Source organism: Watersipora subatra, chromosome 3, assembly GCF_963576615.1.
Source record: "Watersipora subatra chromosome 3, tzWatSuba1.1, whole genome shotgun sequence".
NCBI classification, from domain to species: domain Eukaryota; kingdom Metazoa; phylum Bryozoa; class Gymnolaemata; order Cheilostomatida; family Watersiporidae; genus Watersipora; species Watersipora subatra.
The window spans coordinates 56,727,412-56,753,144 of NC_088710.1; the positions used below are offsets into that span (position 1 = coordinate 56,727,412).

At 37.0% G+C, this 25,733-nt stretch overlaps 2 protein-coding genes across 2 annotated transcripts; one reads left to right on the forward strand and one right to left on the reverse strand.

Moving 5' to 3' along the window:
• Positions 1-236: 236 nt before the first annotated feature.
• Positions 237-14,492, reverse strand: LOC137389996 (actin nucleation-promoting factor WASL-like). Its single transcript, XM_068076210.1, has 10 exons — positions 14,344-14,492; positions 12,804-12,950; positions 8,384-8,470; positions 5,656-5,758; positions 5,444-5,533; positions 3,368-3,510; positions 3,059-3,263; positions 1,787-2,253; positions 1,151-1,274; positions 237-758 (listed from the first exon to the last, which is right to left on the reverse strand). The coding sequence occupies exons 1-10, from the start codon at positions 14,455-14,457 to the stop codon at positions 712-714; spliced, it is 1,527 nt and encodes a 508-aa protein (XP_067932311.1). The 5' UTR covers positions 14,458-14,492; the 3' UTR covers positions 237-711.
• Positions 14,493-20,503: 6,011 nt separating this feature from the next.
• On the forward strand, positions 20,504-25,418 carry LOC137390090 (NUAK family SNF1-like kinase 1). Its single transcript, XM_068076338.1, has 6 exons — positions 20,504-20,756; positions 21,267-21,387; positions 22,191-22,342; positions 23,110-23,295; positions 23,969-24,104; positions 24,478-25,418. Exons 1-6 carry the CDS (start codon positions 20,604-20,606, stop codon positions 25,074-25,076), a joined length of 1,347 nt encoding a protein of 448 aa, XP_067932439.1. The 5' UTR covers positions 20,504-20,603; the 3' UTR covers positions 25,077-25,418.
• The last annotated feature ends 315 nt before the right edge of the window (positions 25,419-25,733 follow it).

Genomic DNA, 25,733 nt, shown 5'->3' on the forward strand with positions numbered 1-25,733 from the left:
ACACAAGGACATTTTTAACCTAAAAAAGTATTGCTAAGTTTATAGCAAGCCACTTTACATCATGCACCAGTCTTCCTACCCTGACCAGACTCGCTATATCTGCCATATTTATGATAAATATGCTGATATGCTGATCTGCTGGGCCCAATAATTTAATGTTAATTACATAACTAATAATTGGCCTAATTGCTATAAATGAGTCATGTTTATTGCTCTAAATTGAGAGAAGTGAATGGCACTCAGCTAGGAAGCTGAAATAGCTTAACTTTCAGGTTCAATTTCCCTTACCAAGAATAAAGCCGAGTGAAATATTTAAATTATGCTGATAATAATATGATAAAGCAATTTGTTTAATATATTGTATAAATTCATTTTCCTTATGCAAGACAAATTATCATAATTGCTAATCTAAAATTATTGTTCACAAATAAGAAAGATTCATGACAGGTGATGAGATATGTGTAAAACAAAGCCTTATAGCTAGTGTTAGAGTTACCTCAAGTGTAACTGAACACTTGCTGTGCGTGTCAAAGTGTAAATCAAAGGCTATCTGCAATCAAAGTGTTTGTCTATTGAGAATTTGAGTCACTAACTGACTGATTTTGGATCTGAGCTGTGACATTATACATCACCCAAACGTATCTGATCTGAAACAATGGTAAGATTTATCCAACCATGGGTGAGTTTGGGTAAATGAAGAGGTCGATAAAATTAATCATCATCCCAATCATCATCATCGTCTTCCTCATCGCTGTCATCTATAAGACAGGATGTAAAGTAATGAGTATTTCGTTACACTAGTTTGAGGAGCGTATTGAAAAACCTTTATGTTATCTTCATCTACAAATATGTTGCTTGTATGGATTAATTTGAGAATGATTAGATAAAACTGTGGGACCAGTTTGCAGCGAAGCTAAATGTTAGAATGAATAAACACTACAACCCACAAGTTGTCGGCTCGAATGATTTTGTTAGGGTGAGTAATAATTATGAGAGATAAGTAAAATGAAGGAAGAGTGAAAAAAAGGATAGGTTAAGGATAACTCCCTACAATTCGCATCTGTACAATGCGTAATTTATACTGCTGACGAAATATTGACAGCCCAATGAGCAGGGGAGATAAATGATCACTGGTCATGTGCAATATTACCTGATGGATTGATAGCTTGGTTTCTCTGCACCATAATGTTTTTTAGAGCATTCAATAAATTGCCACCCCCTTCCTCAGTGTCCTCCACAGGCAACGGGCTGCGCTCTTCTTTACTGTGGTCAATCTGGCAAAAGAACATTCTACAGTCATCGGCTTAAAATAGCGTTCTACATGTAGCTAGCGGACCAAATGGAGAGCCGTCATAGACGGTCTGCTACATAATCGACAACAGCCTTGTCATCAGGACGATGGCGACTCAAATTAAATACAAAATACATGAATCAACCTATGCGAAAATCGAGGTTTCAACAAATTTAATTATTTTAAGAATTATTCAAAATGTTTTATGTACAACCCCAACTTACAATAGCGGCCATCATATAAATGTTGCAAGTAATAATGCTTTTGCTCAAACATAAACAGTTGATTGTAAGAAGCCATGTTGATGTTGTCATTTAAAAGAGAGTAAAGCAGAATCGATGCTACATTAATTAGAACAAACTATTTCAGTCAATGAGAGATGCGTCAGTTTTATCTCTAACGACATAAACCAACACGCTCATTTCAACACCCCGCATCAACTACACAAAAAACGTATTTTATTGGCGAGTGTAGCCAGGCTTTAAATGTGCGTACATGCTTGAGCTCTCGACCCTTTTTAATAGCATCAAGGAGAGCATCCCTTCCTGATGATGGCGGATCTTTGTTTGGCAACGTGTCAGGCCTCGGTGTTTCCCGCAGTCTGGCACCTGTCTGTATGCTTGCCAATAATGCTCCTCTACCACTTCCATCAGATGGAGTTCCGGCACAAGCGACACTCGGTGGTGGTGGAGGAGGAGGCGGTGGTGGCCCAGCACCTGCTGGAGGGGGAGGTGGAGGCGCAGGTACTCCTGGTGGAGGGGGAGGAGGTGGCGCTGCTGCCATAGGTCTTTGGGGTCGAGTTGAAGGGGGAGGAGGCGGGGCTACATCGGGTGCTGGACCCCTTCTAGTTCTGTTAGGAGGTGGTGGGGCCCCTGAAGGTGCAGTAGAAGGCACAGGTGGCAGATCCCGGCTAGCATGTGGTGCAAGGGAGCTTCCATGCCTTGGTGGAGGAGGAGGTAGATCTAATAACGAGTTACAACTAATAAACAACGAAATTTACAACGAAATATAAATAGTAAGTGTTAATAACAATTAAAATATAAATAGTAAGTGTTAATAATAATTGAAATATAAATAGTAAGTGTTGATAACAATTGAAATATAACTAATAAGTGTTAATAACAATTGAATTATAACTAGTAGGTGTTAATAACCATTAAAAAGGAACTACTAAATAAATTATCACAAAAAATTACTAATATTTCCAAAAACTAATTATAACACATTAAACTAGGATTAACTCGATTCCAGCTGTTTCAACTATAATAAAGGGGTACTGCACTACACCTACTAAGTAGGGGTACTGCACTACACCTACTAAGTAGGGGTACTGCAGTCCATGAGTGTATAGTATACAGTGATACAGTTACAGTCGATGACGGCATAGTATATAGCGATACTGTTACATTCATCAAATGTAGAGTGTACACATGTTGCACGACAACGTGTTTCTTTTGAAAGGTCCTAACCTTCAATTCATGTTTGGAGAAGGAATCACCAAAGTGGTCAGTACAGTATCATTATAGTATATAGTGATACTATTACAGTCAATGACAGTCAATCACCAAAGTGGTCAGGTCCATTAAAAAATAGAATATATGCATACGAAATTGGATGTTTGAATAGCTATCCCTAGTAATGACTCGTATAACATGCAAACTATGGAAGGAACCTCAAATAGCAATAATTTATGTCAGATTATCAATACTTGATATAATTTATTCCTGGCTTATGCTTATCAACAGCCCATAAAATTTATGTAGTTACTTCGAGTGGCAGCGGAGCTTGGGGCAGCGAGGCTAGGTGCAGGTGGTGGAGCGCGATTGCCAACCTTCTTCTTGACAGCATCGAAACCCCCTTGCTGCTCAATGGCATCATATATCTTCTTTCGAGTGTCCTCATCTTCTAGGACCTCTTTAGAAATGCCGGCCTTATCAAATAGAGACTTCATATCGGCATCCAGCTGGTTAATCTGCATAAAGATTATATAGGAAAGATTTGGTGGAACTATGGTTAACCATATAGTAGACAACTCCAAATGAATTCAATTGATCCATAGTCTAACAACTATCTTACGTCAAATCCGCTGTCAGGATTCCAACCAACATGGTTGACATGACGAAAATCCGATGGCTGGCTGATGTCTTCCTTAGTTAGCTTTTTAGCCTTGCCTTTTCCCTTCCCAGCCCTGGCAGGGGAGATGACAGCCGGAGCAGGTGCTGCGAAAATGAAGTAACCAGGTGCTACCATATATCTAAAGCACAAATGGGCCTTGAATCATGAACTTAGTATAAACCAATTATTTTGAAGGCAGCTCTATCGTTAAGCATCCAATCAGATATTACTGACATTCAGTGGCAGGTACTACTTGACAGGTATCAGTCAGACGTGTACTATAAAGGCTTGCTATGCAATGCTCTGACGCAAAGTGTCATGTTTACCATGCGTTTAGGCACACAAAGCTAGGTAGTTTGTTCGCCTTCAATACAATCAAGACTAGGTGTTTGCATTTACCTATAATATATTGCGCCTAATGATCATACAGACTCGCAAACAAGCAGAATGTTGCTCATACCGCTAGCGATGTTGTTGCCAGACAACGCTATACAGGAAGTTATTGCATATAATATTCTTAATTGAAGAACAAAGGCTTAAAAATACATTCAACATAGCAACAAGGAAACCCCAAGGGAGCTGTATTATTGCTGACAGCACTGTTACATACACCCTCTAGACCGGTGTAATGATAGTAAAGAGAAGTAGGAATGATCAAAGAGAATTTATAATAGTATGTAAGTACTTACCTTAACAGGTCATATATATAGGTCATATAATGACTATAAATAGCCAACTCGCCCAAACATTTCACATGATTTCGAAACGCGTAGGGACCAGCACCACAACCAAAATTCTCACAGAAACCCTTAGGAATTTTTGGCCAGCAACCTCCGACACCAGTCCACAGGTTATTACTTTCTAGCCAAATACCAAGAGCCAAGGCTACACGATGCCATGCAATGTCAAGCCAAGGCTTACAAAGTGGCATGCAATGCAAGCATCACAAGTAGACCGAACAGGGGTACGAGCGGGGAAAATATGGAAAGCAAAAACGAATGCACTTACATTTGTTCTCTGTTTACCGAAATCAATGGCAGCAAAGAGAAAAGCATAATTAGACAGGCAAGGGGAGTTCATCAATTGTACAAGCGCTAATAGACTGCACTAACCTGCCTACCTATGCTTTTGCACTCATTCAATTTCTGATTAATAAAAAATCTGTTAATATTTCCAACGTAACTGTTTTGCCAGACCCCACGCAACTGTTTTGGAAGATAACACCATTAGTGAAAATAATTTCGGAAATTCGAGAAAACAAACAGATACCGAACCTCACAGGTGGTAGATATACTCAACTCCATCAGCTGACCTCCAACAACACCCAAACAACAATCGGTAACAGAAAAGCTAGAAACAACCGTCTAACATTAGCGAAGATTAATTAATTGTATGGCAGCGCTAGAAACGTCTTGTGTGTGGCTGGTACTGCAGAGCTTGGAAAGGAAGCTCCTGCCCAGATTAGACATGATCCAGGCACTGGTATGACTTATTAAAGACACAGAGAGATCAATTGTCATGCTAATACACAAACACACCGGCAAAGAATAGCTCGTATTGTGTCCATTCAATATCATTGAACAGGGTGAGAAGCTCTTTCTATGCTCCTCCAATCGCTAAACTATCGAGAAGGTAGAAAAGTTAAGCTTCTTTGTTCAACTCTCCAGTGTACACTTGAAAAAAGATTTAATTAGATTTGATTCGAATATCGCATCCTGACAGATAAGTGAGCTCACAAATGGTTAGATCGAAGAAGATAAGACGCCTGAAGAGTTCTTGGAAAATTTCTTCCCAGGGCATAACAGGAAAGTGAACGATCATAAGTATGCTGGCATGGAACACCCGATATCGTATTAAAATGTATCAAAACTACATTGGGTTAATAAAGATATATTGTGTTATGAGGTTTCAGGCATAATTTTAAATAATCAGAGCAGTGCGGATGTCATAATAAGTGAACTTTGAGCTGATGAAACTCTTTAAGCTGATCAGCAGCTTTGCGTAATTCACAAGGGGGAAGCAAGAGCAGACACCTACCCGGGGTGACAGGAAGGCTTGACTGAGGTCCGGAGATGAGCATGGGGCGCTGGGATTCGCCCCCTCCAGCTATCTGCGTCTGCCTGCGCTCTACAACATAAACAGGCACATACTCCTTACAGCCTCAACCTTTCAACCAGACGCAATAGAAGACTCCCTTAATAGTTCACACAGAGTGTATGCCCCTAGTTACTGGCAAATGATGTACTAACTGGTTCGTCGCTTCTCAATTTTCTCTTTGAGTTTCTTGTTAACAGCTTGAGAAAACTCTCGGGCTTCATCCTTGTCAGCGAAGCTGAGGCCAGCAGAACAGCTCTAAAATGTCAAAAATGTGCTCGCTGCATGACAAAAGGGTAAAGTGATCTAGGTGTTGTTTTACAATAATCCCACAAAGAACATTCTTGAGAATCGCAAAGAACAGTAATGCGTTTGTAGAAGCATTTGAAATATTTGAAACATGGAGTAGAATCCCACTGCGTGTGAATGCTATTATGTAACGAGTGCTATAACTGGAGCTGATGAATGCGCGGCACGCCAGCTCTTCGTCGATTGAGTCTAAATCGAGAATTGAACTTTATATTTGCATAGTTGAGCCCTCCTTGACACGCAATCCGTACACAGACAACTTACACATGCTTGACTATGAAGCGAGGTGCTCATTCTTGCTACTCGATAAATACATCTCCCCGTGTGATGAACTGGCTTCCAGACAAAAATTGTTGACAATTACCTTTTAGTATTTTTAGTAATTGAGCTAATCTTTTGAAAAAGAACTTTTTGAAGTATTTAATTCGGTAGCTAGCAATTGTATCAGAGTAAATCACTGCTCAGTGAGTTGTGACGTCTGTCATAATAGGATATCAGAGTAGTTTGTTAAAAACTGCAACTGCTCACATGAAAAGGAGTAAATGATTTAACTAGAAAGGTAAAAAGTAAAACTGGAAAGCCCATACTGCAGTTAATCTTTTGCAGTTCTCGGAAGGTTCTTATCTCTTAAAAAAACTTCTAATTTACAATCTATAATAGAAACATTAGACTAAGGCCAAATAAAACTAAAAAGCCGCCCCCCCCTCCGCCCGTAAAAAGGTCTATGGTGATTGACAATTAGAGCAAGTAATCATATATAAATTATATGAATGGAGGAGGTTGTATCATACGCGTAATCTACTACTCAACTATTACATAACAAGCAACCATTAATCCAGTCTGCCAGCGAAGAGACTCGTCTACCCTTTACCACCAACTAATATAAGGAACAGCGAGTTCACATGATCACCGGTTACAATGCTACATCTGTATTTCCCACAGCTTGCCTCTCAGATTCAAACAACCAACTCCAGTAATAAATTAATTTCAGATCCCACCACGTGGAGAAAACAAACAAGTTCCTCAGCATGCTATTCAAAAATACGCATTCCAGCATTTTGTCATGAGATCAAATTTCAGCTCTTATAATTTATTACCAAAAACAGCTATGGACCATAAAAGTTGATTATAGACTAATCTATCATGCGTTTGTTGAGACAAAGAGCCCCGATATACCGTATCATGCATATATATCTCATCCTTTAGACGAGGCCAAAATGCTTTGATCAGAATTTCCGGTTGAATGGTATTGTGAGCAGCGCAGAAATCTGCCTGCTGACTGTCGCAAGCCTCCTAATCACCAGGAATGTTTAAAAGCGTCCGAGATGTGAAGCAACTTATTAGCACTAATTATGCCGACAGCAATCTGGACAGAGTAACTGTGACGAAGCAGGACAAGCAGACCGGTAAGAGGATTTCGCCTTAAAAACAGGTGACAGATTCTTTCAACTCGAGAGTTAGGAATGTGTGCGATAGAATAACTGGTAGGCATTCTGAGTTTACCAGCGGAATAAAAAGACATCTGCAAATGCAACCGGCGTGACAAAAACATCTCTCTTCCTGACACGGCCAATAAAAAGAATGCAATACGAGTGACTATTTCATGGAGAAATATGCCGAGGGTTTCACAGCCGGTGAGCCGTTGAGGTCCGATCAGATCACTGGTATCCGCAGCTTCATTGGCCCGAGGCACTCTCAAACATTCCAGCGAAGAGGAAAGCAAGGGGTGCCATTTACTTTGCGTACCTAACGAACGGAGCGCACGTCAAGGAATTAACTGAAGAGGCAATTACGGAGACACAATGGCTGATCGGTTTAGAGTGGCCCATGTAGTGGTCATCATTTGGGCACTTGTCATGTAGAGCTCTTGTTCAGTTGGTGGCAATAACAAAGCTGTTGTCCTTAACGACTTGACATCAAAATAACTTTTTGTTTACCAGGCAGGCAAAGTTTTTTGTTGATTGACAGCGACCGGCCGACACATCTGCTGCCATGCCACGAGAGCAAAGTTAATCAAGAGGCTGTCAGGGCAACAAAAACGCAAAGCTGACACCTAAAGTTAACCCAAGCGTAATTACTCAGCAGCTGCATCGGCAGCGCCTGAACCAAGGCAGCGAGTAAACATGGCTCCTGAGACAAAAAACAGCTCATTAATCGACTGACTGGACAATAAATATTTAGACACACCACAAAAACTTTTAACATGATACGAGGAGCAATTAGCTAAGGGTCTTAAGGAACTCACCGAAAGAGCAACAATCTATGAAGCAATGATTGCGATACTAACTGTTTACTTTACTCAAAGTTTTAATGCTTCTAATAACATTACAAATAGAAAACTGAGTTTTGGCCCGACAAAATTTGCCCGAGCTATAAGCTCGGCTCTGGAGCGCGAAACATATCAAGCTATAATTACATGCTTTCCCTTGACAGGTAGAGATAAGCTGTGTTTGCTTTAGGCATTAGCAATGGTTAGTTAAGTGGTATTCAGTTGCATAAGCTTGTCCTATCTCTACTGATTAGCTCGCAGGTAGGAAACGCAGGTAGGAAACGATGGGGAAGACCTGAACTTACATCAGCCTCAAATGTATGAAACTGTTCCCTCGGCTCCTTGTACTTGAAGAGGCTGTAAAGCTCCTGCTCCCACTCCAACGCCCTTGTCTACAAAGCAAGCAGACGAAATAAATCATCTACAAGTATTTAACAACTTATGATCTACATTGAAACAGTGTTAGCACACCTCGGAGTCCTTGAAGTCGAATTACCTAAAATAGCACTTCCTTGTCAAGTAGTTTCTAGGGTGTTATGCTGAGCAAATGCTTGAAAATTTATATCTACAGTTAAAACCCGGCATATGAAGTTGATCGGTTTCGATATTTACTTCATATATTAAAACTGTTGAATGTTGGAGTAGATATTCTCATAACATGTCGTGTTTTATTTAATTCATTCCAAAAACAGATAAAAACTCCAATTATAAAAAACAAAAAAAAAAAAAACTAGGCAAAAACTAAATTTAAAAACCTAAATTATATAAAAAAAAAACAAACAATAAACTAGTAAACGGTGAATAGAGTTTTTACTGTTACTTCACCTTAGAGACACACAAACAAAAGTATAGCCTTAGAAAAGCATTAGTTCAGTGGGAAAATGAGTGATAGAAACATGCCGCGTAAGTAACTTACTATAACTGATACTAGATATAATTCAAATTAACTTAACAGGGATAGTTCTTATTTTTAATATACTATTTGTACATATACATGTATTTCAATTCCTACTAAATTTTTCGACTTTCACATAAAAAAGTGTGATGTTTAAAAACATTTGGTCACCAAAAATTGAAAATTACTTTGAACATTGAAAGAAATATTTGCTCAAATTGTAGATTGTATAAAGAAACAGTTCGCAAGTAGACTTGACATCAAGTCAAGGTTTGACTGTATTCAGATTAGCTTTGCAAAGCATAACCATATACATGTATTTGAAACATTTTAAGCGATTCAGATAGAAAAAAGACTTGCCACCAGAAATAGTTGTAGGGTTGGCATGCTTTCTAAAATGTATGTCTTTGGTTAGCAAATAACCTTCCAGCAAGTCTCAACTCAAGATAAAACGAGGCAGTATGGACCGTAATGTTCGATTTAGCCATAATCTCCTGTCACACAGCATTAAATGTGCCTCGCTATGCTATTAACTTCTTTGGACTGTCTCGGCAAGTACACACACCAGCAAGGCGTGCCAGTCACAGAGTGTCAGTAAGACGCATGCACGCCCTGAACCTCTCTCTACCAACAGCGATACAACAAAACTATAGCTTGGCAAGGTGTACACATTGGCTAGTTCTACACCATGCTATCCAGATCCTACTCGTTGGTCTTCGTTCATAGTATGGCAACCTAAAAATTAGGTTTACCACATTGATTCAGGGATTTGCAAAAAAAATTCTAGGAAATGTTATTCAATAGCAAACACAGGAATCAATAGCGAATCACAGCGGAGAATACTGACCAAGCATGTATATGTCATGCTGATTAGATTAAATGTTGACAGTGACTCCAGTAAGTGATGCTAGTGTACAATTTATAAAAAAAACTACATCATACACAACTTTGCTTGTGATAGACCATTACTACCCTGAATTTGTCATATTCTATGCTAAAAAGTGACATTTAACACTTGGAATACAGTTTTAAAATGAATTAAACAAGTGAAATAGCTAGATAACAAGTAGATAACGCTTATTACAAAGGCTTGTAGATTTTTAACCATGTTTATCCTTATGTAAAGAGTTTTGATTATCATACTGGGAGACATAAACTCATGGCTTTTAACAAGGTATAAAGCAAACAGCTCAGCCACATCCACAGTATACAGTGGACCCCCACCCACAGTATACAGTAGTTCCCCGCCATACGACATTAATTCGTTTTAGTGTTGGCATTGTAAGGCGAAAACGTCGTATAGATGGGTATAGAAACCCATAATAATTATCTAATGCAAACACCTTCTAGTAAAATTAACAAAATTTTATATACATACTGCAGTACATGTATACTAAAATTAATAACAAAATAGTACATTTTCCTTAGTAACTATAGTTACCCGCAGTAACTTTAGAGTATTTAATGGTTATGATCTGCAATAAAATGTAACATTAACATGTACAGTATTTACTGTATGGAGTTCTTACCTTCTAGACAGATGTATGACATAAACCTTGAATTTAACTTAAATGAGTTAGTTTCCTACATACACTTACAGCTAAGTTTTAGTATGTATTTTAATAAACTAAACTTTAATTCGGTCATCATCTCAATCTTTATTACTGGTTTCGGTTTCATTGTCAATATAACTTATAATGGATGCTAGACTGAGAGAGCAAGCATCGTATCTCTTTCATGCATTGTGGGAAAAACTTCAGTGAATAGCGTATCGACATCTTCATTATTCCGACGTTCTCAGCGCAATGACTCCAAATTTGAATTTTGAGAAACATTTTGTTGATATCATATGGCAAAACAGGGTCATATTGAGGGGACGAAAATACAGTGTGTTCCACACCGTAAGGCATAAAAACTGTAAAATAGAGATGTCGTGACCTGGTAATGCAAGGTAATTAGAACATCTGAGACCGTAAAGTGCTAATAAAAACACTTCAAACTATATAAATTAACTATACCTATTAAATTCATTATAGCACAGTTGGGCTGTTTGCCAAAGTTAAGGCTGAATAAACTGTGATTTTAGTAAAGGAACTGTTCGATAACATCAAAGGGCTCTGCCAAAAAAAACATCTGTCAAATCATTCCACAGCCTATGGGATGTGTCGAGTTTTGAGCCATTTACAAAAGTCATCTTCTAGCATTTACATAAAATAAGTCTGATAAAAATGGAAATTATATCTGTGAAGTCGACACTGAAACGCAAATCATTTTTAGATTGTTTTATCATTAGGTTTACAATGCCTTAGTTTCAGTTATTGTTCTCGCTTGCAAAATGGTTAAAACTGAGCAGCTAAGATAGCCAGGACTGTACATAAAAAGTCTACTGTACAATACAAACTACAAAGTACAGGTATATCTTTACAATGACATCGGGCTCAAGGTAAGTACTAATAAAAATAGGTAAACTTCATAAGAAAACAAAAATTAATCTGCTCAGATATTTGCTTCACGAGTCAAACTTGTCAAATGGTGGAGCAAATACATTGTATTTTATATAATTCATTTCACAGAACAAAAGATTGGCGATAAATACTATAGGAGCGTTAAAAATATTATACATGGCGTTAAAAATATGCTACCTATAACTATGCAAAAATAAATTACTTGAAACTAATTAAAGTAAAAATGTACAAAGACAAGCAAATTGAGACGTAGCCTTAGCTATACAGAAGATGGATGGTGCGTAGGTAGAAGTTGCGGTAGAGATATGGAGCTGGTCTAACTTGCCTAAACTAAGTCAAGTTTCAATCAACATAATTTGTACTTCACTTTTTTATTGCTTTATATCTCGTACTTTTTTATATTTTATCTCTAATTATCACATCAGGTCTCTACACTTTGACTACATCAGGTCTCTACACTTTGACTATATCAGGTCTCTACACTTTGACTACATCAGGTCTCTACACTTTGACTATATCAGGTCTCTACACTTTGACTACATCAGGTCTCTACACTTTGACTATATCAGGTCTCTACACCTTGACTACATCAGGTCTCTACACTTTGACTATATCAGGTCTCTACACCTTGACTACATCAGGTCTCTCCACTTTGACTACATCAGGTCTCTACACTTTGACTATATCAGGTCTCTACACTTTGACTACATCAGGTCTCTACACTTTGACTACATCAGGTCTCTACACTTTGACTACATCATCTCTCTACACTTTGACTATATCATGTCTCTACACTTTGACTATATCAGGTCTCTACACCTTGACTACATCAGGTCTCTCCACTTTGACTACATCATCTCTCTACACTTTGACTATATCAGGTCTCTACACTTTGACTATATCAGGTCTCTACACTTTGACTACATCATGTCTCGACACTTTGACTACATCATGTCTCTACACTTTGACTACATCATGTCTCTACACTTTGACTATATCGGGTCTCTCCACTTTGACTACAACAGGTCTCTACACTTTGACTACATCAGGCCTCTACACTTTGACTACATCATGTCTCTACACTTTGACTACAGCAGGTCTCTACACTTTGACTACATCAGGTCTCTACACTTTGACTACATCATGTCTCTACACTTTGACTACATCAGATCTCTACACTTTGACTACATCAGGTCTCTACACTTTGACTACATCAGGTCTCTACACTTTATTAAAGCACAAACTATGATTTTGACCAATTTGATTATGCACTGACATTAAACAAAATCAAACAACCAATTTTTTCCTCTTCATACAAGCATAGTTTGGACTGAAACACAAGGTCTCAGTTAGAAACATACATACCTTCAAGCTGTAAACTCGGAAGTAAAATGATCTCTGGCCGTTATCTTTGATGAAAGTCAGCACCCCAGTACATCTTTTGTTCCACCTGCAGTTGTTGCCTGACGTATTGTCTGCCAGAAATACCTGCACAACTGCAGTAGCTAAGGCCTAAAGAAATACAAAAGTAAGCAGACACTCAAGGCCCAACTATCTAACATTTATATGTATGTACATGAACAGCTTCCTTTATTCTTCAAACAATAAGCTTCCCACATCATGGACTTTATATTATTGCAGTTGGTTCTATGACATTGTAGCAACAGTTGAAGGGAAGCTCTTGTATAGTAGATATATTAGAATCATATTTAATATAGCTTTGTCCTATACAGTCAAACATGGATAACTCGTCCACGGATAGCTCGAACACATGGTTAATTCGAACATTTCCTTTGGTCCGTTCCCACGTAATGATAAATTGCTATAGATAACTCGAACTCAACACTGTTAATTCGAACTGTTTTTTTGCCCAACAGCTACCGAAACGGTTGTTTTCGCTTTAGAAAATCACTTTATTCAAAGCCATAGAGGTAAACTTCATCTTTTCGTAATTCATAAGCGTCGTTATTACCACCATCGGCAAAATATTTTTGTCAACGACTTTTCTAAAAGTTTGGTGAAATTTGATTTATACTGCGATACGATGAATAGCACGGGCTAGCCGGGTCACGCGCGCAAGAATTTTCGCCACGCACATACAAAACAAAAATCGCATGTTGTTTTGTATGTGCGTGGCGAAAATCCTTGAGTGCATGACTCGGCTAGCCCGTGATGAATAGTTTTCCGACGTTGATTCCGTGTTGAATCAACGTCGGAATGTTGAATGTTTAAAACGTCTTAAAAAATGTTGTAATTAAACGTATACGTTGTCTGAGCTACAAAAAACTATTCATCGTTTGACCTAAACACAGAATACGTGTGTACATTCAATAAGTATCTATTAAAAAAGCGTGAGTGATATAGAATGTACCGTAAAACCTCGTAAAACTTCTAATTGAACTGCCTCGGAGTGTTGCTCTTAACGAATCCCAGGTAAAGTAAGGTAATCTGCATAAACTTCAAGAAAAAACGGCAAAATTGATCGTGAGTAAAACCCCAAAAGAAAAAAATGTCTTTTCTTTTGAGCATTTCAACAACGATCAAGTTTTGCCAATGTCAATCTGAAAAACGTCCTGGCAATAACATCACCTCAAACAACAAACCAATCTCAAGTGATAGAAAAATCTCTATACTTTTTCATGAAAACGTTTTAAACTTTACATTAGAAGCATTTAATTTGAAACAAGCCATTTGTGCTTTTGATTTATATTATAGTTTGTATATGTACATGTATCTACTAATAAATAAGTAAATATATGGACTTGTGACAGTGCTCTGATAACTTGAATGCTCTAATAATTCGAACACTTTCGCTCGGTCCCTTGAAGTTCGAGTTATCCATGTTTGACTGTATTTTGTTAATAGATATTTCAAAATACTCTAGAAATAAAATGGTTACACTTACGGTGCATCTATTTCCAATAATATTAAATATTTGATCATTCTCAGCTTTGCTGATTAAGCGTGATGGGACATTTTCAGGCTTGTTCCTCCTCTCAGATTGTGTGTGAGCCGCCATGGTGTACAGGCACCTCTAATATACAAAGCTCTACAAATAAAAAGTATGATATGGCTTAGCTGTCAGTACAATCTTACGACTACAAACCTTATTTAGTACAGTATAGATGTCGTGTTCTCACCTGGACTCGTATTGCTCAATTACTAAAAGGGTCACTATCATCAACTTTTAAAAGATTTTATTTTAAGGTATAAATATTTGGCTATCTTTGAGATTTAGTTTGTTGCTTTAAATGATCTGACTGCTTTACAATTAAAATTGGCGAAACTTGACATCAGTTAAAACGCTCAAAAGAAAAAGATATGCCAAGGCTTCTCCAAAAATGACATCAGTAGTTGTGCATATTGTTTATAAGAGATGAACATACGGTCTCATTGGCATCGGATACTGATATGTTTACACAGTATTTAGAGAACAATGATACAATTTCTACACAACCAATCATTAAAGTATTTGAAACATCTATAGCAATGTATTGGAGGCTATATTTGCAGTTTTATTCTAACAATCATGAGCAAATACAAATTAAAATATATGTCAATAGAGACATGTAATACTGCGATGTGAACACAATAGCTGGTGCCATAACATGAGTGACAAACAGAAAGTACGACTACTGATGTAATTTTTGAAGAGGTCTTTTTTTTCTGAGTAACAAACTGAAATCGGAAAACAACAGGTGAAAATAGCAGCACAAGAAAAGTGAAAACCTTGAAATTATACTGTTAATTATATAAAGTGCTAATTATTTTTTATTATTACCAACAATTAAGTTCATGCATACAGTCTATGGTTGCAAGGAGTGGGATGCTAGGAGAAAATACTTGGCTGCACAGAACATTGATAAAAATTTTAAATGGATCGTTTTTAAATTGGATACATACATGTAGAACTTATGAATAAATAGGTTTTGGATCCTTAGACAAGTAAACTTAAAAAGCACTGTCAGCAAGCATTCATTTCTGCGTGTTACTTTGCTCCTATTTTGCTAATATAAAAAAGACCTTAGAAAAGAAGACGGAGACGAAGGGGATGCAATTAATGATTGAGACTGTGAATTCTGACTTCTAGCCATTGTTAATTCAGTTGAATTCTATAGCTAAATCACTGTAAAAGTTATACTTTGCCCTACAGTGCTGCAATATGGATGTCATTGGCTAATTAGAATGTTGGAGAATGCTACAAAATAACAAGGTATTTTCAACCAATGCTAGTTTGCTTCAATGTACCTCAAACTGATTGCCTCAGTTGCACCAATTGAGTCCTTTTTATAGAAATTTCTGTACTACTCAGATGAATGTGTGTAATCAGCTGGTTGATAAGAAAGCTTTGAATGAATTTAAAGCTTTTTTAAACATGACTTATATCATGTTACAGATAACTTAATGGATTCCATGATACAGATTGGTGATACTGTAGAATATAAACTGTAAAATAGTTATACATGCAGTTGAAAAATTTTGATATTGGTAATCTGGGTTATTCCAATATGGCAAGTTGTGCGTTTCGATGCTTATCTGTATCGTAATACAAATATAATAACCGTAATACAAAGTTTTTGTACGATGTAAAATATACATATTGTAGGATATACACATAGTTACTATTGAAACATTGTCGAACTATTTGTAAACCTGAAATTTTTCATCTATTTGATTTAGCAAATTTTAACGAAATTTTTTCTACTTCGAACTAGTAATAGACTATAATCGCACTTTTACTCACGAAAAGGCGTTTTCCGTGCTGGGAAATGTAACATTTTACGGGAAGGGACATGACAGGAAATACCATTGAAATGCACAACTAAAAATTAAACGTGCCGAGTCTGTTAAAAGTGGTTAACAGGAAAACATATATTGTAGCATTGATATCGATTAAATAAAAAACGTTTTAAATAAAAGAAATGGCAACAATACTTAAAATATTTGTCAACACGACATGGTTACAGACTAAAATTTATATAACAGATAACAAAAGTATTTAATTACGTATTAAGTTGCCGTTACTGGTTACGTATTTAGTAGATATTGTACAGCTATATTAGAAATTAGTTTACAAATATGTACTAGTTATAGTTCCTTCATATTAAACAGAAACCTCAATCGCTGACACTGACATAACATTACAACTTTGCTACTAAAAAGCAAAACGAGAGAATATTAGCGATAAAAAACATCAGAAAAGCATTAGTAAAGTTTTGGTGAAGGCAGATGCGAAAAAATGGTAAGTTTAACGAGATCAGTCACCACTTCCTACATCAACGAGTCTTAGAGCTTTCAAGGACGCTTGAAGATGGGTGCGTCGACAATCGATTAATGCAAGCTGCGTTAATTGTGACACACAGGCTTGTAAATCGCCGATTTTTTGCTACGTTAGCAAAATTCTTATACCATACATGTACGTCTGTAATATACGTGTATATAGTACTGTTGCGCATTCGTATATCCTTAGTCGTAATATTTAGCAGTCCATATATACTGTACACCCAAGTTTAACTTCTTGGCTGCTGACCAGGCCTGCCAACTCTCACGCATTGGTGAGACTCACACAATCACACCAAAGAAAAAATGAAAATGCGTGAGATTTTTGCCCCAATTTCCACAATTTTATATACACTATGATTGATACATCAATTGTCCCAAAACCAAATCTCAAGCATTGCCCCACTCTTGGGTTGGCAGGCCTGTCGCTGACTGTCTGTCTACACTAAATCAATAAACTGAACAGGCATATTTGTTGAAGGTGTTATTTTTTAAAGTTTACCGAAATTTTGTTACAAATTGCCAGCCGTGCATGCTTTTTCTATTCTAACTTTTGGTTTTGTAATGTATCTAAGAATCGAACCCTTTTGTTAGTCGAGAATTCAGCAGCTTTTGTGTCAGGCGTTGGTGCTTTATTCCATATACAACTTCAAAACACCTGAGATTGTCTGACATGTTCATATGTTTTTAAGCAAATTATATTCAGCATTTTGGTATGATATCGTGTAATATCTCATTTCAGAGAACTGTGATAATTGCAACAATACTTTGCACCCCTTGCTTTTTGTTGTTACAATGAATTCTCTGAAACTTCTTTTCGATTTACCCAGTTGTGAATATTGTTTTTTCCTATTATAAACAGCAATTCCTTGTCAAGCTTAATTTTCCGAAAAATGGTACTGCCTTGATATAGCCTACATAATGCATACAGTAATAAGAAGTTCATCTTCAGATTTTGTCTCAACAGATGTAAATAGAAGTGTTAGCCGTTGAACAGGCTGGCACAAACACTAGATGATTCAAGAAGTTAAAAGCAAATGGAAATTATGAGGCGATTTGGAATTAATTTAATTTATCAGAATATTTTCAAGAGTTGACCTCATTTGCGCTGCTACTGGTAAATATCAGCTACTTGATAACTGGTTTTTTCTGTTGTAATGGTTGAAACATGTTGAACACTTTAGCATCTTTCAAAATTGGTATGATCGCGCACTCATTAGTTTACTTAAATTTATGCATTTCAAGGGACAAACAAACGAAAGCATAGGACAAACTTTTTAACTATATTTTGGTGTATCAGAAGTTCCTTGTTTGCTCTTTGTTACCTAAAACTATAGACCTATTAACTATACTTTAGTAGCTATAATTGATAAATTAGCTGATTGTTAAATTTGGCTGAAGGAAATGGTGATAATGAAATACTAAAATATATATATACTATCGTGAGCACAGAATTGCAAGAGAAGTTAAAGAAGTGTAAAATAAAGAAACACCATTTTGCTGAAACTCTTCAGAGCAGTTATGGAGTAAATAATCATAAAATAAGACCAGCAAAATGAAGGAATAAATATAGCTAGATAAAACTTAAATCACTCAAGGTTTGCTAAGGAAAATTGGTAAAGATGCAAAAGAATTAAAGAAACTTAGTTTTAGTTTACAAAATAAAAATCAACATTAATATGAGAAATTAAGAAAAAAACTAAGGGTTTTTACGGAAAAGAGAAATAGTTTTAGAACACATGAAGAAAATGATGGTGGTACAGTGGAGGCGATGGAGATTGGTGCCAAAACCAGTTCCCTAATAAGATAAATCTTACAGAAACTATCGATCTTTCTTTGGGTGGTTATAATAACCACCCAAAGAAAGATCGAAAGAACTATGCTAAACATAATATAAAAATATGAGACAACATAGATGTCTATGTTAAAGTCAAGTCAAATTTACTTTTTGTGACAATATATAACATAAACTTTAAATTCACTTTAAATGAATTTAGCTTACTATGCACTCACCTAATAAGTTTTAATTTTACCGTAAACTTAATTCTAGTTTTGTTTTCTTTTTGGTTTTTCTGGCTGGGCTCCTTTAGACTCACTTCCGCCTTCACGTTTAGCTGGCCTTTTCTAAACTTCAAATTTATCGAACGAGAAAAACCAAATGATGCTGTTCCCGTAAGCAGCCCCTTGCATACTCAGCCGCATAGCGAACCGTCTCATATCCTAAAATCTCAAATTTGTCTTGTATCCCAAGGCAAAAATTTGCTCGGAATTATTCTCTCATATATCAAATATGTCGTATATTGGAACACTCTCATGTGAGGTATGACTGTATACATTTTAGTATGAGATATGGGATTGTGGTATAATTACTTACTACATGACTGTAGGTGAAAACTATTCATTGTATTTGTTAGTCAAACTGTGAGAGAAGCTTGAAGCTAATGCAACGTTGTAATGTTGCAAGAACTGACAATCATTGTATGTAAACAAATCATCGTAGCTCCCATCGAGAAATAGAAAGATATGCTTTATATATCCAAGCACAACTGTTTATACTTTTTGTGCTAATTACAATTTTACAATATAATGATCTCACATGTAGGCTATGACAGATTATAAAAAACCGTGAAACATTAGCCTAAAGTACAGATCAGATTACAGTGTTACATTAATATTCCATTGACTCTTGACAACCATCCATTTAAGTAAGCGCTATGTATTAAATACAAGCATGCATTTCTTATAATCCACATATAGGAAATAGATCTCACGTTAAAATTAATCAGCGAAAATGCAATAACTTATTATACTTATTTTGCGAGCGTACATACAAAAATTCAACTTTCTAATGTTACAGAACTGTAGTTGAAGTCTAAATTTGTTGTTCAATCTATATATATATTTCTCAAAGTTTGCCGTCTGTTTTCTGTCATCTGTTATGTCCAGCTATAGCTATTATTAGAATCTTGGAATAAAGAATCCGTACTGAAAAAGATTTGATCTCCGACTCTCCCATTCACCAGTCTAACGCCGCACCAATTAGGCTACAGAGATTGATTTGTTTCTTAGCCGATATATGTCGCTATATGGGATCAAATACCCAATGATTTTCCGTACTATGCAGGGTGATTGTATAATGTCATGGAGACGAATAGCTCTCATTAGTAAGCTTACTCAAATTTTCCATTGGCAGGCTACTCAAATTTTCCAGGCTGATAGCAAGTGGCAGGCGACTCTCGTTACTTCTTATCATTTATAAGCTGATGTTTAATACCCGGGCAACACTGGGAAGCATAGCTAATTGTATAATATAAGCAGTCACATAATTGGAAAACACCCATGCCAGGTAAAGCATTGAGCAAAACATTGACACGAGGTATGAGGTGATAAAATCTGCTAAACTCAAACATGCATAAAAATACCTTCTGCAAAGTTCCCAAACTATATAATTATTAAATGTTACTAAATTCGCTTCTTATTTGAGCAACTTTGTCTTTCAATGATGAAGACCTACATCATGGAAAGCTTTGGGCATATCTTTCACTACTGATATAGTAACCATTGTCTTCATTACCTTGTACTCATATACAGGTAACAGCAAGTTATGTATTTAAGATTGTTTGATGCCTCTGATGTACATCTATTATTAGATCCTAACTACGCTGATATTATTTAGAATATTTAGACCACACTGGTGTTGTTAAGCTCCGCCTACTAATCATAGTGCAGGCTTCCTTTAATACTTGACTACAAAGGTAGGCTTAGACATTTATGCGAGACTGGTGTTGCTAATAAGTTAATGTTGGACTGCATAGTATATATTCCACTGACTCGCTCAAGTGCTCGCAAACGCACTACTGCTAGCTAGCGGTTTCATCTTTGGGAATGCATGACAATACAATAACTATGTCGGAGGTTTTCAATCAGCCGTCAAAACATCGACACAACCTAAAACACAGGTTTGAGATAATCAAGTCTCTTGGCTCTGGAACGTACGGAAAAGTAAAGTTAGCCATTGACAAGAAAACTGGCCAGAAGGTAAGCATTTACACTCACTGTTATAATCTAATGTACAACGTATGGCGATAAAAAAGATGACTAATTCCTGATAGTGACTAAAATCACTATCAGGAAACACCTTAATTGTTACATGTATAGTAGAACATTTCTACAGTATGTTGGAAGTTGAGTAAAGTTATTGTTTATCATGAAGAGCGTCAAAATATTCCTTTTTCATCGCTATGGCTAACCTTCAACCACCATGAAAGTAATTCAAACCTAATGTGTGTGGTTATTGAACTAATACTCTGCATCAGCACTTTTCTGTTTACACTAAACACACCTAATGATCACAATTGTGTGCTAAAAACGCAGCATTCGTTAAGGCTAATGCTTGTAAAGCTCTTATTACCATGGTCTTGTTGTATGTGCTTTATGAAATAGCTGTTGTGAAACCCGAGGTGCTCCTTTATGTTTGAGTGTTTGCTTAGTACGAGCTAATAAGTCTTACGTAAAGTTGTCGCTTTCATCTTCACACATTATTTTTAGGTCGCCATAAAGTCTATAGCTAAAAGGAAGGTAGCGAATGATGAGAATTTAACTAGAATCCGAAGAGAGATCGAAATAATGGCATCCTTGAAGCACAGACATATAGTACAAATTCTAGAAGGTAGCGTTAACCTCTCTTATTGCGTTATGAAGATATTTGTGATCTCCATACTAACATTTTTTTAAATTTCACTTTGTTTGTTGCTGTAAATTGTTTTGTATTAGTGTTTGTAATACATATACTGCAAGATATAGCATAAGAATGTGGACATTCCATTGTGTCAGCTAATCAGATAGTGGCTGTAATAAATTATATTTTGACCTATTTATATTATTGTAATTTAAAAGGATTAAAGCAATGAGATTATGAACACTTTAAATTCTTTTCCAATCAGCTGAGTATATAGCGCATCTGCTAGAATGTGCGAGTGCAGGTTTGAACACGGCTTGGGCGGTACCCTGTATTTGTCATACCATTTCTTTGTTAATGTAGACACTTATGTGGGTGGAAAGTTGAATAGAATTTATCGCCTTCGCGTTATCTGCTGAAAAGATTGCTTACAATAGGTTTCTCATGTTTGTTTCTGCGAGGCTTGCTTATGGCCCATAAACTTTCTCTTACATACGTTGTTATGCTTACTAATTTTACGTTGATTCACTGGTTCTCCTGTTAGTTTCCTACGCGTTGTCTCCCGAGGACTTCCTTTGTTATATAGGCTACTAACAGTCTTAAAAATTCAGTCTTCATTTTTATGAAGCAAAGCTTCCATCTTCACATAGTTAGATTACACCGTGTTGTGTCATGCGTTCTTTGTGCATAGGTATTCTCATGGGTGTGTGTTATCCGAGTGCTTTGCGTAACTTGCCAGGACTGACAGCTCTAGTACTGAGTCACCTGTTTGATAACAACTTATTTTGTTTTAGTCTTTGAAAATAAAGATAAGATAATCCTGGTTCAGGAGTTTGCTGATGGTGGGGAGTTGTACGATTACATCAGCTCAAAGGGTAAACTTACTGAGAAGGAAGCTCGACTTCTGTTCAGACAAATTGTGTCAGCTGTCCACTACCTACACGAAGTGAGTCAAGAATGTTCAGCTGTAATTGCGGGCTTTTTTACTTCTACCTTAAGTAGAGCATTAAGTTTTAACGTTGAAGCTATCAAAGTTAGCCCACAAGTTATATATCTCTCCTTGTGCAGACGAACTTTTCTACTCATTTTAGCAGCCTCCAAGACACCAAACATTTTTGCAAAAACTGAACTTGCTAGCTGTATTTGGTACATTTGGTTGTAAAACATTTGCGTTTACCTACAGTTTAAAGCTAATCAGACCTTCCTTGCCATCTTTGTATGTTAAGTTTTGTGCTCATTAGTCGTCTTTGTTGGCGACACGAAGGAGCAGCGCGTTGAGGAGTGATCAGCTATGAATCAAGTGGCTCTAGGCACGGACTATCAACTTTGCTAACAACGAGTTTAATCAGACTTAGATTGTAGTATTGATGCTGCTCGGTGATCCTAATGATCGAGTGACACATTTCGATGAGTATTGTTGAGCACCGTTTTTTCAGCTGTAATAACATTAACAAGTTTACTCTCAGCTTTCTATAGCTCGCTTTCAAATGAAGCCCAAGGTTCATAACAGTGTTGACTTTGCCGCCTGTATTAGTCAAAATTCATGGGCGATTCTTATTCAGCGTTCACCAGAATTTTCTTTGTTTTAAATAGACACAATGCACTCCACTTGCCTTGTGTTCCTTTGACTCATGTCATGCCCCACCTTGACTTCTTCATCATTTTTTTGATAAGTGCAGCTGTTTTTCATCCTCTATGTTGATTGCTTTACAGAATGGAGTAGTGCACAGAGACTTGAAGTTGGAGAATATACTATTAGATCGTCACGGCATGATAAAGCTTGCAGATTTTGGTCTTAGCAACACTTGGCAGCATAATAAGCTCCTTAAAACGTACTGTGGCAGCCCTCTTTACGCTTCTCCTGAGATAGTTAATGGAAGGCCGTATTATGGCCCAGAGGTAAGATTTGCTTTTGATTTGTGCTACATTTCTGTGATTACCTATATGCATGCCTGGCGAATCTGCTGACTCTGTAAATGAACATTTCACCTTCGAGTGCTGCTTGTCTGCTGTCTGTAATACACTTCAACGATTGTACTGACCGACCATTAGTGTCAGCTGAAAGGAACCTATTGCTCCATGATCAGTCGAGGCAATTATGTACTAATCCACATCTCCGCCCAATATGTCAATATGTTACGCTTTTCGGTTTGTAGTTTTATATTCTGCTCTCACGGGAGCTAATTTCTGGAATGATAATAAAGCTGAAATGCTTCAGCGAATGTAGCTTATCTCACTGAACCAAAAGAGCTAATCTAGCTCTTTGCCGAGACTGAACTGCCATGCCATTTGAACGCTTTTACCAGAAATAAACTAGCATACTTCTGCATCCCGTCTGTCTTGTTCAGAGGAAAACAACAGCTCCACCCAAGAGCTTATTGTTGTCTATTCCCTGAAGGAAATTAAATGTATGCGAGTTGTCATTGGTTACAGTGATAAATGACTTCCCAAATTGTACTTGTTTTCTAGCGTGATGCAACAGTGACTGCGCGGGCACGCAAGACTTGTTTCTTATATCAGCAATGCTGAATGGGTATTAGGTTATATAAAAAAATTTTTCAACTATTTTCAGGTCGACTGTTGGAGTCTTGGCGTTTTGCTGTATACACTCGTCTATGGTGCAATGCCATTCGATGGCACAGATTTATACAAGTTAAGAGAACAAATCTCTACGGGTGACTACTTCAAACGTCCCTCCAAGCAATCAGGTTAGCATTCGGAAATACCTCTGCTTTTTATTTCATGACACTATTCGGGTGTGTGCGCATCAGATGGCATCTTCTAATGATCACATTGAATATGGTCCCGCTACATAGTTTGTTATCTTGAAAGCATTTAATTGAATCAGTCTACCGTCCAAAAATAACTGTGCATCAATATACAAGATGCTTTATCTCAGCTTACATGTGTGCTCTATTCAGAGGAGGTGCCATTGACTTCTACAACACACTCCCCCTGAGATACCTTCTACTTATCAGGCAGATAAATTGTTTGGCATAGGGTTACACTTTCGTACATTGGGTACCAGTCGTGACTAACATCCAATTCATTTAATCCTAATAGTAATTGTTTGCTTTTCAGATGCGTCAGGTCTAATAGCTCGTCTTCTCACTGTCAATCCTGCCCGACGGGCCAACATCATAGATGCAGCGGCTCATTGGTGGACGAACTATGAACAGAAAGACTTACTAGCGCTGCTAGAACTGTCAGAAGTGTCTGAAAAACGTACTAGTGACTACTTTGATGACGAAGACCATGAGCCTGTGACTGTTGCTTTTGATTCAAGTAAAAAACCAAAGAAGAGCATTTTGAAAAATAAAAAGATCAGTGGCGGAGATTCCGGGTGCGGCTTATCAGATGCTAGAGAAGGAGAAATATCGTTGTCTGAATTGAGTTCACCTCTGGATGACATTGCATCTCCCAAAACACAATCCGTAAAAACTGTTCTTTTAAAAGCCGATAAGAAGACGGAGAAATCTAAACGTCAGAGTATTTCTTCCAATTCATCAGCGGATACATTAGACTTTAGCTATGATAGCTCCAGCAGTGGTGCCAGTGACCCACTCGTAGTTTTTGAGGACAGCCTTAAGAATCGCACCACTCGCCTAAATCAAAGTCGCTTTCATCAAGCTCTAGCTTCTCCCATTACCTCATCTGTTGTATACAGTTGTTCTGTGTGACATACTTATAATATTTTATATTGTTTTTTATTCATGTAGTATTGCTGAATTTGCAATGTTGAATTTTTTTCTGACCAATTAAAAATTATTATGCTTGTCTTCAAGTAAGGTGCTGACATAATTATATCAACTATGTGACAGATTGTCACTAAACTTTGTAATACTACTATTTATTTGTAAATTTTTATTAGTCTACGAACGCGGGTTCTTACACCTTAGATTCTTATCATGATATTAGTATCAGACTTGCACAATCACACGTCATTTCGACATCTGTGAGATACTCATTATTTCTTGTGAGTAGTTAGGACATGTTGAAATATATTTTACTTCCGAAACCTATATCTGTAAGTCATGTTTGAATGCTGAAATCTGGTCTTGTCATTGGTTATAAGCAACCAACTAAAAGCATCCGTAAGCATTCGTAGAAATCATTTGCCTCAACTCAATGGCGGTATGTGGAGGCTTCCTAAATACAGCATTTTGAATCTGATACAATTTATAGAGTGAATGTAACACATTGATCTCAAATTCCATGCAGTTACATTTTTTTCACCATTCCTATTTGAATTGGCTAGTTTATACGCTAACTCGTCTATGGATTACATTTGTGTCAAAAATTTACACCATATCATTAAAGGTTAAGTCATTGTAACT

Bases quoted from the DNA above. Each gene is read 5' to 3' on its own strand.
- LOC137389996 (XM_068076210.1), bottom strand. From the start codon at position 14,457: ATGGCGGCTCACACACAATCTGAGAGGAGGAACAAGCCTGAAAATGTC. The intron at 8,471-12,803 runs GTATGTATGTTT...CTTGCTTTGTAG, and splicing joins TCCGAGTTTACAGCTTGAAG to ACAAGGGCGTTGGAGTGGGA. The intron at 3,511-5,443 runs GTAGGTGTCTGC...TCATTTTCGCAG, and splicing joins AAGCCTTCCTGTCACCCCGG to CACCTGCTCCGGCTGTCATC.
- LOC137390090 (XM_068076338.1), top strand. From the start codon at position 20,604: ATGCATGACAATACAATAACTATGTCGGAGGTTTTCAATCAGCCGTCA. The intron at 22,343-23,109 runs GTGAGTCAAGAA...ATTGCTTTACAG, and splicing joins CTGTCCACTACCTACACGAA to AATGGAGTAGTGCACAGAGA. The intron at 23,296-23,968 runs GTAAGATTTGCT...AACTATTTTCAG, and splicing joins GGCCGTATTATGGCCCAGAG to GTCGACTGTTGGAGTCTTGG.